The sequence below is a fragment of the Oncorhynchus gorbuscha genome, linkage group LG26, assembly GCF_021184085.1.
Source record: "Oncorhynchus gorbuscha isolate QuinsamMale2020 ecotype Even-year linkage group LG26, OgorEven_v1.0, whole genome shotgun sequence".
In the NCBI taxonomy this organism is placed as follows: Eukaryota; Metazoa; Chordata; class Actinopteri; order Salmoniformes; family Salmonidae; genus Oncorhynchus; species Oncorhynchus gorbuscha.
In genome coordinates this window covers 19,888,893-19,905,881 of record NC_060198.1, presented here as the reverse complement: position 1 = coordinate 19,905,881, position 16,989 = coordinate 19,888,893, and the positions used below count along the sequence as shown (strand labels likewise).

Here is a 16,989-nt window from a genome sequence, read left to right as displayed (position 1 = left end):
TCTGACGCTCGTCGGATGTGGCATGGTTTGCAAACCATTACAGACTACAAAGGGAAGCACAGCAAAGAGCTGCCCAGTGCCACGAACCAAACTACTTCTATGCTCGCTTCGAGACAAATAGCCCTGAAACATGCATGAGAGCACCAGTTGTTCCAGAAGACTGTGTGATCACACTCTCCGCAGCCGATGTGAGCAAGTAAGATCTTTAAACAGGTCAACATTCACAAGGCTGCAGAGCTAGACGGATTACCAGGACGTGTACTGCGAGCATGCACGTGCCTTCCCACCAGAGACTAGATTAAATTCCTGCATCTTATATTCCTGCTATATCTCCTTCTTCCATTCTCTCTCGGTTTCTAAACTATCTGTAATAAAGCATAAAAATAAATAAAAAGGGAAGTGGAATTCCACTCTAAAATATATTAAAATGATCCTTCTAGGACAAGCATTATGGCTGTCATGTTGTCCAGGCAAAGCTTAGACCAGTCAGTTCCATAAGTGCCAGCTGCCAGCCAAATAGCTGACGACTAACCCTCCTTATGTTATTGGGGTGTTAATAAAGATGTCACCAAATTTGATTTTGCATGGCAAAAGTTGTGGTGGGGGATGCCACCGCACCCCCTAGCTTGCTACTAATTTTTATTCCAGTGTCATATACCCATTGGTGCCTTGTAAGACACTTATTTATTGAAGTAATATGTCCACAAAACAAAAAACTAAATTACATTTAGCATTTTATAGACAGATAGCCATAGTAAGAACAGCTGCCATGTTGCCACATTATACAAACATGTTTCGTTCTCCCCATGTAGAAAAATATGATGAAACCCTATCACAGAAGAAGCCGTACAAATGGGTAGGGGGGTGGGGGTAATCAGCCACATAGGAATGAGTGAGGACATCTACAAAGTGATGTGCACAGTGCTTTCACAGTGTATGAACTTCAAAATATGGTGAACATATATCACACAGGTTTGTGTAGGCATGTGTATATGTGCTGACAACATACATAAGAGCAAACACCACAATGAATGTGTCGCAGACACACACAGACAATGTGTGGGAAAGTCAGGGAGCAGAAAGGTCACCTACCTGCTTAGAATGCAAGATGCGAAACTAAAGAAGAGATGGAAAGAGGGAGAGAAAGGCAAAATGCTAAATGATGGAGCAACACGAAGCAGGAGAGGGGTGGGGCCTCTTTCTGACGACACCCAAAAATCTCCCCCAACAATAGTGACTGATCAATTGATCACATTTGGATGCTGTCCTATCCCTTTGTTCCCCTCACTACCATTGTCGCGTTCCAAATATTACCGACTTGTCTTTCGTGAACGCAACAGAGTCTAGTTCTGACACGGCAGACAGACCAGAGGGGTACCAGCCCAGGGAATATGCAGTGTTAACTACCGGTAGTATTGTATTATTATTATTACTCAATAGTAGTACAACTAACATCATTATCCAGCTAAGGAGCGACACCGGACTGGAGGAGATTGCGTCTGCAATGTTGACAGGAAGCTCTGGAAGATAGACTTTTCATCCCGTCGACCAGATTTTATTATTTAACTAGGCAAGTTAGTTAAGAACAAATTATTATTTACAATGATGGACTACCCCTGCCAAACTCTAACCCGGACAGCACTGGGCCAAATTGTGCGCCGCCTTATGGTACACCCAATCACGGCCGGTTGTAATACAGCCTGTAATCGAACTAGGGTCTGTAGTGACGGCTCTAGTACTGAGATGTAGATGATTATTATATTAGTGTTACAGTAGTTTTAGAATTTAAGGCTTTATATCATAATTATATGTAGCTAGCTGTTCATGTATTACTATGGTAACTGCAGAGTATAAGTGGCCTTTACAGCTCAGACTGAGTAATTATAATGGAACACGCTTGAGTACACCAATTGAAAAGCCAATTAAAGTAAATGATACAGCAAAATCAACCTTAAACTGAGAGGAAACAAACTAAAACAAATGAAGCTGCCTTACTACCTAATAATGGGTAGGATAATATATGGGAAAGGACTGGGCGATATAGACAAAATATTATATCGTGGTATTTTTCAAATTTGTGACGGTATGATGATATTTTGTGTTTTTGATTAATAAAAGTTCTACATTTATTTTATAATTAGTGCATAACCCTAGGGTGGCAACACATATGTTCAAAATTACTTCAATGGGTCTTTCTCCATTCAGATTGTTTTATACAGTTCAATTCAACTTCAACCTAAAATCATTTCCTGCACTCATGAGATTATTTCCACACTGCCACGATATGGGCAAAAATACTAGGCCTTATTTTTAACCAAATTACAATTTAGATCAAAACACTTGGGTGAACTTCTGGAATCATGGAAATAGAATGTTTATTATGATTCTGTAGTTTGAATATAAGTAAGAGTGGGCACTATGAATACAGTGCTGTTTGACATGACAACGAATGAAAATGCCATGGAGTTATTGTGACAGGGTAGAAACCAAAGTGATGGTCAGTGTTTCCTAGGGGACCCTATTAACTTTGGCTACATTAAATCTTTATTCATATAGCCAACATATTCATGCTTCGCCTATTCCTCTTTGATTTAAAAGATACTGTTGCACAAACAACATGCGGATTTAAGCCTCCACCAGTACTGGTATCAGGCTGTATTAGTTAGCTACATTTGCTCTGACTCAGTACTTTTATTAACTAGCGATTATTATTAGTGGCTAACACGATTTAGCTGAACTTGCCAAGAAAATACAAACTAGATGTTTGCAGAAGATGTAATGAACACAAACTAATATTGTAATTATAGAACACTTGTGGATGTATTTTAAGGACAAAGTGGAAACATCGTCATCAACATTGTTGCATGTGCTGTATTTACCATGCAGACTGAACGAAAGAGTCTCGTGGTCAAGCAACAACAAATGCGCTCCTTGAGTGACGGTGTGGGACTAGGTCTGTGTGGAAAGCGGCATGGAGAGAGAGAGAGCGGAGGGATGACTCAAGTAGCGGAGTAAACTATAAAAATGGACGTTACACACGGCGTATCACATTTAACCAAACAAACATTCAAATACCGCTATTTTCTATTTATTTGTTATTTTACCAGGTAAGTTGACTGAGAACTCGTTCATTTGCAGCAACGACCTGGGGAATAGTTACAGGGGAGAGGAGGGGGATGAATGAGCCAATTGTAAACTGGGGATTATTAGGTGACAGTGATAGTTTGAGGGCCAGATTGGGAATTTAGCCAGGACACCGGGGTTATCACCCCTACTCTTACGATAAGTGCCATGGAATCTTTAATAACCTCAGAGAGTCAGGACACCCGTTTGACATCCCAACCAAAAGCCAGCACCCTACACAGGGCAGTGTCCCCAATCACTGCCCTGGGGTATTGGGATAATCTTTTAAACCAGAGGAAAGAGTGCCTCCTACTGGCCCTCCAACACCACCTCCAGCAACATCTGGTCTCCCATCCAGGAACTGACCAGTACCAACCCTGCTTAGCTTCAGAAGCAAGCCAGCAGTGGTATGCAGAGTGGTTTGCTGCTGAAGGTATAGAAGGTAAAGTAAAAACCCAAACTGGTCCGTGCATAAATACCGGTATATAGTAAAATACAGTATACCGCACAGCCCTAGTATGGAATGGGAGACGTTTTACATTACGGCAGCCTTATAATACTAAAGTTATGCTTGCTTACAGCTAAAGCGAACATTAATTCACTAGCCCAGTGCTTTGTAATATGCAAATAAGGCAAAATATGCTGATTTCTGTGACAAGCTAATATTCTTTTTTTTGCCGTGCTATCAAGTATCGTTATGGTATCGAGTATCGTGATAATAAACCTTGCGTCGGTATCAATATCAAATTCTGGTATCATGACACTAATCCGATCCATGTGTACAATCACACAGTAGTGTACAACAAGCAGTTAGACAGTCGGGCCCTAGTAGCAATAAATTAACACAACCGAAAGCTTAACATGACTTGGAAGAGTTGCAGTATTGGATAGTCTTAGCCAGCTAGCTAACTTAAACAGCATTCCTCTGTTTGAGTCAGGTTATTGAGTAGTCAAAATTAGCTGCATTAGCTAAGTGAAAAGGAAAACCAAGAAGAAAAATAGCTAACCCTCTCCCTCTCTTACTGCTGCTTCTCCTTACATTTTTTAAAATAAATAAATTGGTTTAAAACGGTTCAACTATTGTCTCTCTCGGAGTCAACCACTCACCACACTGTATGCAGTGCTAGCTTGCTGTAGCTTATGCTTTCAGAAATAGATTAATTATCTGATCCTTTTATTGGGTGGACAACATATCAGTTCATACTGCAAAAGCTCAGACAGTTTGGAGGACATCCTCCAAAAGTTGCCATAGTTACTGTGAAAGTCTATGGACGGGGTTGAGAACCATGAGCTTCCTAGGTTTTTTACTGAAGTCAATGTACCCAGAGGAGGATGGGAAAATAGCTGTCATCCGGCAACACCGTGGTGCTACCTTATAAAGTGCTGTTGAAGCTACTGTAGACCATTGCAAACAGTGTGTTTTAGTTATTTAATGAGATGTAAATTAGGGCTGTCAAAGTTAAGTGAAATGAGTTTCTTGCTTGCTCTTTCCCAACAATGGAGTAATCAAAATCATAGTCAAGTGTGAGCGCGAGTGTAAGAGAGAGTAATTCATTTACATTACATTTACATTTAAGTCATTTAGCAGACGCTCTTATCCAGAGCGACTTACAAATTGGTGCATTCACCTTATGACATCCAGTGGAACAGCCACTTTACAATAGTGCATCTACATATTTTAAGGGGGGTGAGAAGGATTACTTTATCCTATCCTAGGTATTCCTTAAAGAGGTGGGGTTTCAGGTGTCTCCGGAAGGTGGTGATTGATTCCGCTGTCCTGGCGTCGTGAGGGAGTTTGTTCCACCATTGGGGAGCCAGAGCAGCGAACAGTTTTGACTGGGCTGAGCGGGAACTGTACTTCCTCAGTGGTAGGGAGGCGAGCAGGCCAGAGGTGGATGAACGCAGTGCCCTTATTTGGGTGTAGGGCCTGATCAGAGCCTGGAGGTACTGAGGTGCCGTTCCCCTCACAGCTCCGTAGGCAAGCACCATGGTCTTGTAGCGGATGCGAGCTTCAACTGGAAGCCAGTGGAGAGAGTGGAGGAGCGGGGTGACGTGAGAGAACTTGGGAAGGTTGAACACCAGACGGGCTGCGGCGTTCTGGATGAGTTGTAGGGGTTTAATGGCACAGGCAGGGAGCCCAGCCAACAGCGAGTTGCAGTAATCCAGACGGGAGATGACAAGTGCCTGGATTAGGACCTGTGCCGCTTCCTGTGTGAGGCAGGGTCGTACTCTGCGGATGTTGTAGAGCATGAACCTACAGGAACGGGCCACCGCCTTGATGTTAGTTGAGAACGACAGGGTGTTGTCCAGGATCACGCCAAGGTTCTTAGCGCTCTGGGAGGAGGACACAATGGAGTTGTCAACCGTGATGGCGAGATCATGGAACGGGCAGTCCTTCCCCGGGAGGAAGAGCAGCTCCGTCTTGCCGAAGTTCAGCTTGAGGTGGTGATCCGTCATCCACACTGATATGTCTGCCAGACATGCAGAATTCTCTACCAGAAAGTTGGTTGGCCCTCTGATGTCACATAGGTTGACACGTTGCTATGTTTTCATTTATTAAGCCCTTTTACAAAAAGTCACACTGCACCTAACATCATTACTAAAATGTAGACATACAAGTTACGACACCCAGTCTCAAGGATGGCTAACCCTGTAAATTCCTTTGGTCTCTAGTTTGGTAAATCAACTTTTAGTTCTCTTGCACCTTATTTGCACAAACTGTATATAGACTTTTCTATTGTGTTATTGACTGTACGTTTGTTTATTCCATGTGTAACTCTGTTGTTGTTTGTGTCGCACTGCTTTGCTTTATCTTGGCCAGGCTGCAGATGTAAATGAGTACTTGTTCTCAACTGGCCTACCTGGTTAAATAAAAGGTTAAATACAAATGTAACATTTGTGGAACAATCTTCAAAACATTTTTTATTTATTTTTACATTTGATGTTCTGGCAATTCAAAAAGCTCATTAAGGACCTTATTACTGAAGAATGTGTTTATCGTGCTTTTCCTTTGCATGTCTTTTTTTGTAATTCAGGGGTCATCTGTTAAAGAGACCTTGGTCTCAGTACATAAAATAAAAATAAAAGAGTATATGCAGGCCTATGTGTGTAAAGTTATCTGAACAGTACAGATGGTTAAAGTGTTTTAATAACATTGTTGGACAAGTTTAAGAGCTCTGTTCTTTGTATCCCCTATAGTCCAGGGATCATCAACGAGATTCAGCCGCAGGCCAGAACATAATTAAGCCTACAAATAATTTGATTGCAAGAAACCCAAACAGATAACATTTGACTAAAACATCATTTCAAATCTTGCTTACATTTGTACACAATCACATATTAGGTTTGGAAATACTTTGGCACAGATTTCCCAAAAAATGTATAAAAAAATAACTGAGCTTATTTGCTGTTTTTTTTTTACAGTGTTTAATATCCATCAATTATATTTTTTAAAGTTGTTATTTGTTTGTTTAGAGAACTCGGGGGGGCCAAATAAAATCACCAGCAAGCCAAATTCGGACCGCCAGTTGGGGAACCCTGCTATAGTTACAATAATTTAGAATGCTTGAAGCATTAACAGTGATTAAAGCTGTGTGTGTGTGTGTGTGTGTGTGTGTGTGTGTGTGTGTGTGTGTGTGTGTGTGTGTGTGTGTGTGTGTGTGTGTGTGTGTGTGTGTGTGTGTGTGTGTGTGTGTGTGTGTGTGTGTGTGAGAGAGAGTGAGAGAGAGTGAGAGAGAGTGAGAGAGAGTGAGAGTGAGAGACTGCTGTGTGCAAGTGTTAAGCTTCAAGAACATTGATATGAGCGAGTAGGCCTACTTAAAGCTATGTGGAAAATTCCTATTAAAACATTCTGATCTACATTATTTTGTGTTTCCGTACCTTATAAATTAAAGCATAGTTTGCCGGTAACTCAATGCAATGCATTTTAAATGTAAAAATATTTTAGGGCCAAATTTGAGCAAAATTTTTTTTTAAAGGAATTAATCGCGATTAACTAATGCTATTAACTCTATTATTTTCATCATTTGACATCCCTAATGTAAATATATTTAGTATAGATAATCTAAAACGGTTAACTTAAATGTTTCACAATGGCTTGCGAAAGTATTCACCCCCTTGGCATTTTTCCTATTGTCATGTCAATCAGAGAGCAGTCTCAAATGATTAATCAGAAAACAGGCCCTGAGAATTCCTTCCCTTGGGAGGTACTTTGCAGCATGGTCAAGTAACTGACGGGCAGACCGTGGGCCAATTTCAGCTTTTCCGACCACACCGGGAAAAAACATGTAGCAGAATAGTAGCGGGGTAACAGGCCCGCGGAGCTTTGACAAATCCCACACCGTGTTCTTATAACGCGAAACCTCATGGCGCGTGCGTCTCGATAGTCTAATGCGGCTTCCTCTCCATCTGCACAGATCTGAAAACAAGGGATAAAGTGACAGCAATATGTTGAATGCCTTTTAGGAATTTGCTTTCGCTTGGAAATAAAACGAGGTCTCTAAACTATTTATATTCAACCTTATTTCAGGTATGCACAGATGGAAGAAAAGGAGACGAGAGGAGGAGGCCTTTTTAGACTATTGACGTGCATCCTTTGTGTTGAAGGACAAAGCACCCATGGCTGGGGGAGGATGTGGCCTAATGCGAGCTATTGATCAGCTAGAATACGATAGCGTGGATGGCCCTCACATTATAAGTGTCTCGGGCCATTATCGACAGATTCTGCCTCCTGTGAAGTCACAAGCCAGCCTATGTCCTGTTTCATGTTCTAAAAGAAAGCTTTACCTAAAATATGATATTTTTCTGTCTAACTCTGTATGTCCACCTATCAGTCTATCTTTTGAGATCATCCATACATCCACCCATCCTAGACTGGCCGATGCAGGGTGTTCTGAATGATATCCACCACCAGAACTGCTTGTTGTGTGAGAGAATGAGCGAGAGGGATACTCTTACGTGACTTATTACTGAGCTGAAACGCGAGCACACACTGCGTGGTGTGTAAACAACCGGAAGCCTGTGATGTTAACTTCCAAAAGCGGAAGTCGTAAGGCGACACTCCATCCAAACCCTTTACATTCGTGAGAATTGGCATATATGGATAGGACTAAATTTAAATGTTTCTTATAGAAAAAATATGAAAAGCATAAGAATAGTAGCAATCGAAAGGGAACAGTTGACCAAAGGTAAGGACCCAGCAGTTCACCAGATAAGACTGAACCCAAATACAATGTTTACTTTATGTGCATTTTACATTCTGCATTTTGCCGCATTTGTTATTGATAAAAATCAGAAAACACTCTTGATTTGATATTAAGATGAAAAATGCATTGGGACCTTTAATATACCACAGTATATAGATATGCAGGAATACGTTTAAAAGGATGAAAATGCAATGGTGACTTGACCAGCTAGTTACAGCTATCACAAGACCAGCTAGTTACACCTAGCATATTTGAGGCACAAAAATAGGCCAACATATTGATTGTATACAATCGTCATGCCACACTTTTCTTCATCCATTAAACGGTCGTAACCCATACCCAAAACAGTAAGATAATAACATGCCCAATGGTCTTTTTCCCAACAAAATCAAGATAAATGTATGAATTACTCAATAAATCAGTAATCGCTAGCTTATGAAATTACAGTTCAGCAATCCCACAAATTCTTGGGTTAATTTGTGTGCTTTGCTAGGAGCCGTCAGCATGTAAACCTATAATAATGGTATTGTAATGACCAACGTTTCATTCTCCAGGCCGCACCAGATGACATGTTCTGCCAAAGCTCTAGAGGGGATTGTTGGTGTTTGGATTTCAATGCAAAAAGAGGAGACCTGGTATGCTTCTCTGTCTCCCGCTTCAGGCTCGTATTTCTAGTGAACCGAAAACACTTCCCCCGAGACCACGGATAGAGCTCACAAATAAGCTCTGGGTTTGAAATGGACAGAAGCTTTTGGTTTCAGGTTCGTTGTTGTGTCACGGCTAAATGACTTGAAAGAGAAAAGTGTTGCAGGTGTCGCAGATGCGTTACATTTCAAACACAGGACAACACTTTAAAAAAATACTTACTCTGGAAGGGATCTAGTGAGGGTGCAGTTCGCACCAAGACACTGTCTACCAACACCGTTCTAGGTACACGTTTCCATTAACAACCGATCTAGGACCAGTTTACCCTCCCGGTCATACCTTTGACAATTAGGTGGTGAAAATGGCTTAACTGATGTTAGATCAGTGTCTAGGTGCAACTTAATCCTATTCCACCAAACCCAGATTATCTACGGCTAAGCCCTTCCTATCAGACCTAGACAACAAGGTTGCTCTAAATATCACAAGGCCTAGCCATAGGCCCAACCACATTTCCGAACCAAGGAAAGCACTGCATCAAAGGTAATAAGCATTTACTGTTGGTCTCTCACGGAGCCACAGACAAACCCAGTTGGTTAAACTATGTTTAAGATGTTGAATTTCCATTGGCAGCAAAAGTCATGTGACATCATATTGTTGTTATTATGGAAGGCTTGGAGCCAAAATAGAGGAAGGTTTTAACGAACCCTGGGGGGGCATACTCGTGAACTTTGGTTTAAAACATTGGTCTTAAATGGCAAGCTAATAACTTTTCTCACAGGTCAACCTGGCAAAATTAGCCACGATTCTGGGGATGGCCAGCTGAGCAGAACATTACATCCAGTAGCTAAAAAAATAACTCAACCTATCAGAGACCTTAAACGGTAAAGACACCATCCAATTGCAATTGTTAAAACGGGTCAACTTGGCCACTAGATGGAGATAGTTAAACTATCCAACTACTATAGGCCATTTATCAGATGCTTTTATCGAAAGCGACCAACAGTCATGCATGCCAACTGGAGCCAAAATGGAGGAAGGTTTTAACTTCTTCGAGATAGGGGGCGCTCTTTTAATTTTTGGATAAAAAAACATTCCCGTTTTAAACAAGATATTGCTCGACTATGCATGTAATTGACAGCTTTGGAAAGAAAACTCTGACGTTTCCAAAACTGCAAAGATATTATCTGTGAGTGCCCCAGAACTAATGCTACAGGCGAAACCAAGATGAAATGGTCCAGATTTTGAATGTGCTGTGTTCCAATGTCTCCTTATATGGCTGTGAAATAGCCAGGAACGAGCCTGCACTTTCTGTCGTTTTCCCAAGGTGTCTGCAGCATTGTGACGTATTTGTAGGCATTTACCAGGTGTCCGCCCGGTGTCCTCCGTCAAAATTATTGCGTAATCTCCAGCTCCATGCGCGTTTCCATTTTCTTCAGAGGAGAAAGTCAACTGCCACGAATGATTTATCATCGATAGATATGTGAAAAACACCTTGAGGATTGATTCTAAACTACGTTTGCCATGTTTCTGTCGATATTATGGAGTTAATTTGGAAAAAGGTTCGCATTGTAATGACTTAATTCTCTGTTTTTTTTCTTACCCAAACGTGATGAACAAAACGGAGTGATTTGTCCTACACAAATAATGTTTTTGGAAAAACTGAACATTTGCTATCTAACTGAGTCTCCTCATTGAAAACATCCAAAGTTCTTCAAAGGTAAATTATTTTTTTTGAATGCTTTTCTTGTTTTTGTGAAAATGTTGCATGCTGAATGCTAGGCTTAATGCTATGCTAGCTATCAATACTCTTACACAAATGCTTGTTTAGCTATGGTTCAAAAGCATATTTTGAAAATCTGAGATGACAGTGTTGTTAACAAAAGGCTAAGCTTGAGAGCTAATATATTTATTTAATTTGCGATTTTCATGAATAGTTAACGTTGCGTTATGGTAATGAGCTTGAGGCTATAAATAGGATCCCGGATACGGGATTGCTCGTCGCAAGAGGTTAACGAGACCTGGGGGGGGGGCATACTCGTGAACTTTGGTTTAAAACATTGGTCTTAAATGGTAACGTTGAGTGTGTCAGTATACAGCGTACAAAACATTAGGGTCAACTTCCTACTATTGAGTTGCACCCCTTTTTCCCTCAGCGCAGTCTCAATTCGTCTAGGCATGGACTCTACAAGGTGTCAAAAGCATTCCACAAGGATGCTGGCCCATGTTGACTCCAATGCTTCCCACAGATGTGCCCAGTTGGCTTTGATGTCCTTTTGGTGGTGGACCCTTCTTGATTCACACAGGAAAAGGTTGAGTGTGAAAAAACTTGCGTTGCAGTTCTTGACAGGCAAACCGGTGTGCCTGGCACCTACTTTACATACTCTGTTCAAAGGCAATTAAATATTTTGTATTGCCCATTCAACCTCAGTAGCTAGGTTTCCATCCAATTTGCCACAGATTTATGCAAATATTCTCAAATCTGCATTTTCCCACCAGAGAGGTTTCCATCAAACAGACTTTCCGCAGATAAAAGGCTGTGCATGACGACGTAATGCACATTTGCGGTTATATTCTTCACTGGGTACATGGTATTTTAAGTTTAATGTGTTTCCATCACATTTTTATCTGATGGTTTTGTCACAAATCTTGAGCATTATATATTGCAAATGTGCCCACTCTGGTCTTGTCACATGTGCTCTAGCCAACAGCTCACAGATTCCGTGCGGGTAGGCTACCTACATTGAGATTATTATGGATAAGAGCGGTAATTACTTGTATTTGTCAAATGGCAGCCAAGCATCAATAATCATGTCAGCAGAATAAGAACCTTGATATTTATCAGAAAGGAGCATAAAGCTCATTCATTACCTTGCACACTGACCAGGGAAGTTCATCTCAACTTATTTCATCTGTAGTCTAATAAACTGCATGCTTTCCCCGAGTTGTAGTGGGAGGACCACACAACATGTCACGTGACTCCAAGTTGACTTCGATAGGATGGTTATTATATCAATATTTGCACAGAAAGCCATTTCCACCACCATTTCTCGCATTTTTATTTGACCAACAAAAATATGTCGAACAAACAAATTGTTGGCATTTATAAAATTGTACTGGCATACCACGTTGCCATCAGCCCGGTCGTGACTTGTTTCATGCGTCAGGTAATTAATCCGCATGAAATGATGGAAACGTGGTTACTGGCACACATTCACTATCCATGTCTCTAGCCTTAAAAATCATTTTTTAACCAAGCTTCTAAGCGGATTATGCATTTATATTCGCATCTAGATCAATCATAAAAAGACTGAAGATGATGGTGGTCTTGTCAACTTGGTGTATTTTTTCCTGACCAATATGACTGTTTGGTGGTATAGTCCATGCAGTATGATTATTAGGTCCTAGCTATGTGTTTGTGAACACGGCTGAAGACAAACATGTATTTCCTTATGGAATTCATTCTTAAACTTAATTTTCATGGTAATGACTGAATTATTTTTCTTCAACACAATACATCAATGAATGTTAGTTGACATTTCAAAGGAAAAGTGATCATGGGGATTAAAAATTACAGCACAAGTTGTGATAGATAGATCAGGAACTAGGCACCGTTCACTGAGTTAATTGTCAATACACATATTTGCATGGGATGTGGTGCATTGGATTTCTGGTAAGGATGCTTTAGTTAAAGTGTTGGAATCAGGTCCAACTACGTCAACAATTTTTATTGGCTGATAAGGATATAATTATCTGCTCAGCTAGTCGGCCCCAGCATCGTGGCTAATTTTGCCACGTTGGCCTATGAAAAAAGATAGCAACAAGCCATTTAAGACCAATAGTCTTAGCAAAAGTTCACGAGCATGGCCCTTGTGTGGCTCTGGTCTCTCGTACACAATGTCATCCTGTGTCTGACGCAAAACCCAAAAGGGAGGCTGTATAGATATCATCTGATCTCTGTGCTGATGTGACCCATCATAGACAGTGTTTAACAGAGAGAGCGAGAGAGGAGATGAGAGGAAGAGAAGAAAGAGAAAAAGGGAGAGAGAAAGAGAAGTTTGAATGTGAGGGCTTACCTTCTGTAGACTAGTGGGGTTCAACTGCGTTTTGTCTATTATCTTCACGGCAACCTTCGGAAGCAGAGACAAACAAGAAATAGATATTACACACCAATCACATCAGGCCAAAGCCCTGTGACATCACCCAATTTTTGTTTGACAATGGAAGGTTTTGATCCTCTAATCCTGACCCAGGTTTACCGGAGTCTGAGGAGCTTCCGAGAGAGAGGCTGCATCACAAATGACACCATATTCCCTGTATAGGGCACTACTTTTGATCAGAGCCTTATGGGCCCTGATCAAAAGTAGTGCACTATATAGGGAATATGGTGACATTTAGGATACAGGCAGAAAGTTATGATTAAATGGTAAATTAGCATTATGGTTAGCACCACACAAGGTGTGCTTTCCTCAGAACAGGGGGATCAAGTTGCCAGAATGCAGAATCGACAGCCTTGGATTGGGTAACTCGAGCTCAAAATTGAAAATCTATTCAGGCCTAATTCTTGCTGTCTGCCAGCTAAACAAAATAGATAAACACTGTCCCTGTTAGGAAGGCTGCAAATGCACAAACTGATGAATGTTTTGAATGGACAGTATGAGAATGTAAATTTGGATACACACACCAACAGACACACAGCGACAGCCGCGAGCCCCACACACAGAGATGGTGGCTGTAATGACATTCCTCAACCATCATTTCAGACGAGACTGGTCTTAGAAATGTCTAGAGATGACTGCTGAGGTCGACACAGGCTCTGTAGGTTCCTTTCATATTGGTAAATAAAAACATACCCTGGCCACTGAGTGAGGGATCTTAAACGGAAGCCTCAGACGTGATGCCGACCTGCCCACATTCTCATAGTGTAAGGCGGTAGGCGGCCAATTTCCTCTATCAAGGTCTAGACCAGAGGATCGTGTCGATCCATCATTTCTGAGATGAACCATTCTAAAAGAAACAAGTTATGTCCAACAGTTAAAGCGACACTCCTTCATTTGACTGTGGCTGCTTTAAAGACTATGAATCAGAGGGTTGTTGGTTCAAATCTGAGCTGGTGCAGTGCTGCTGTTTGGTCCTCCTGGTGCAAAACATTAACTGCTACATAGAGTGGAATTGAGAGGGGGAAAAAGGTCATTTATGTGGGCCTGTGTTGGTGTACAAACTTCTCAGCAAGAAGCGCCATTGAAAAAAAGACACTATAATAACTCACTGGCAGTTTCATTTGTCCAGATCCACCCCCACAAATTAGAAACCAGTCAAAAGGGCTACTGTTGCACTTGAAGTGAAAGTTACAGATTGTGCCTTTAAAGACGCATGTGAAATTATTCTCGTACTCCCCAGAGTGCCATAGATCATTTTAAAGAGTCACTGAGAAAGGTTGCATCAGTCCCCTAGACTACAATGAACCATAATCACTATAATCAACGCACAATCATTTTTTGGGATAGGATATGACACTAGCACAATGCAAATCATAGGCAGCGTAGAATATACTTCACTTGCAAAGAACAGTGCCTCCTCTTCTGAAATATGGATATGTAAATCAGACACCATTACTGGGTAGAAACAGCAGGCTCGCGAGACCATAAGCATTCGCATCCTATCAGCAAATCTCTTAGTAGGCATACCGGAATGTTTGATTTCACACGTAACAACATCTCACTCAACACTCTGGCGAGATTACTGACGTACATTGCATCAATAATTTAACCTATACTGTGGCTCATGCTGGGTCAGAGTTCCCAGCCAAAGTTATTTCCATTTCAAGAGTAGACTTTTTAAAATGCGCTGAGGTTTTGGCCAACACTGAAAGAGAATTGTTGAGTGGTTGAGGTCAACGGGTGGTGAGAGCAACCAATGCAGTCATATCTTGTTAACTCTTGATTTGTCTTAAAGTGGCTGACAGCATTGTAGCAACATCAAATCGTATTAAAATATGTTCATATACACCCCCAGGAGAATTACACTATTTAAAAAAAATGTTCTGATAAGCGACCACTTAGTCATTTTCACATGTTCATAAATTCTTAGAATGTTTGGGAATTACATATAAAAAGGCATTCCAAAAACAATTCTATAGCAATATAGTGGGAAAGCGGCTGTGCGTTTGGACGATTAATAAACACTGCATCAAATAAAACATGTCTCGTCCAGGACTGGAGTCTATGCAGACCAGTGCACCATGGCCAGTCAGCTCAGGTGGTAGAGCATGGCGCTTACAACACCAGGGTTGTGGGGTCGATTCCCACCGGGGACCACTACAAAACATATCAAAATGTATGCACTCACTACTATGGCTATGGCAGTCATGAAATTGTGGGCCATTTATTGTCAAGCAAATAACTGCCGGTCTCACGTTAATTAAACATAAAACACATTTAGCATAGCATACAAGCCACTGATGCAGACTTTTGGAACATCTACATTTTAATGTCTAATAAATCCATTTAATAATATAGCCTACACCATCACAATAAATCCAGTATTAATTTTACACAAATCTAAAGAAACATGAAATGAAGAGCAAGAACAAAATAGCATAATCTGAGTTGTCCTTATGTTAGGCCCTGATCTTGCTATGCCATATGTTTGTGGGCTACAATAGGTCATTTAGCAGACAAGATTTGCTTAGAATACCGTGGCATTATTTTATAGTAGGAAGAATACAACTGAACATAAGGGAATAAAATAGAAAGGATATTTTCTCCAAACAACTTGAGGGAGTGCTCACATGGGGCTATTCTGTGTTGAACAGTTAAAGAAACAGGTACTCCTATATGCTTATTTCAGAGTTATGTATGTAACTTCAGTTGTGATACAAATGTTGGGCTATACGTGTCGATATTTAATACATTTTAAGGCTGCATGATGCGATTCTAATGATTTAAATACAGTTACATGAAAAGGCATGAGCTCTGCTTTGTTGTTTTGCACAGGCTGTACACACTTCATCAGTCAAAATTTTTGATACCATTTGCATTGATGTCAGAGTGATTAGAGGGACAATAGAGTGCTGAGTACCAGGCAGTTAGCAAGTTTGGGAGGCTACTAATGACCATCGGCAGCATCAGAACTTGGGGAAACCTAATTAACGTGACTAAACAGTCACGTGGAATTTAACTGCCATCATGACTCGTGACCGCCGGTGTGGCGGTAATAAGTCACTGTAAGTGCACCTGCTAAATTACTAAAATGTAACTGTCAACTTGCAGACTTGTTTTCGAGTTGCTGTGCGTTTTGTTGCCAACCTATTTTGCTACCTGACAACTTTACGGTTTTTACTTTTTAATTACCGGACGCTTTATCTGGATACGATTCATCAGGACCTCCAACTAAGTAGTAACATTAACATGATGTACTCGCCTTACGGCGAGGATAGCTTCTGATCACTGAAAATGGAAAAATATATCCATGCGCCACTAGAACCCATTGTTGAATGTGATCCACATTAAATGGGGCCGAGGTTGCAATACCTACAGCTTCCACACGATGTCAACAGTCTTGTCATTTGCCTACGATTTGTTTCTTGGTCAAACGGACACAAGGCAGCGCCTTTCTTCCGGTCTCTGACCGGATATTTTGGTTGAGATTTAACCGGACATTATATTTCCAGACGTACAGCTATAGAATATACATCGCCTCATGATCAACTTGATTGCTTATTAACGTTTACTAATACCTAAAGTTGCATTACAAAAGTATTTCGAAGTGTTTTGTGAAAGTTTATCGTCAACTTTTTTAATTTAAAAAAATAACGTTACGCTATAAAACGTTATTTTTTCCCTTGATCACACAGTCTTCATAGATCGATATCTAGGCTATATATGGACCGATTTAATCGAAAAAAAGACCCAATAGTGATGTTTATGGGACATCTAGGAGTGCCAACAAAGAAGATGGTCAAAGGTAATGAATGTTTTATATTTTATTTGTGCGTTTTGTGTAGCGCCGACTATGCTAA

General features: G+C 40.8%; 1 protein-coding gene across 6 annotated transcripts in view; it reads right to left on the bottom strand.

Annotated features, from left to right (window-relative positions):
* LOC124015325 (serine/threonine-protein kinase MARK1-like) overlaps positions 1-16,989 on the bottom strand; it is a 101,373-nt gene that overhangs the window by 46,600 nt on the left and 37,784 nt on the right. For 3 of the 6 annotated variants that reach the window (XM_046330497.1, XM_046330499.1, XM_046330500.1), the window contains exons 3-4: positions 13,046-13,099; positions 1,093-1,116 (exon numbers count right to left, since the gene is read on the bottom strand). In XM_046330497.1, coding sequence (XP_046186453.1) covers positions 1,093-1,116; positions 13,046-13,099 — 78 coding nt within the window. The remainder of the gene's footprint in view (positions 1-1,092; positions 1,117-13,045; positions 13,100-16,989) is intronic. The other 3 variants (XM_046330498.1, XM_046330501.1, XM_046330502.1) reach the window with 1 other exon arrangement.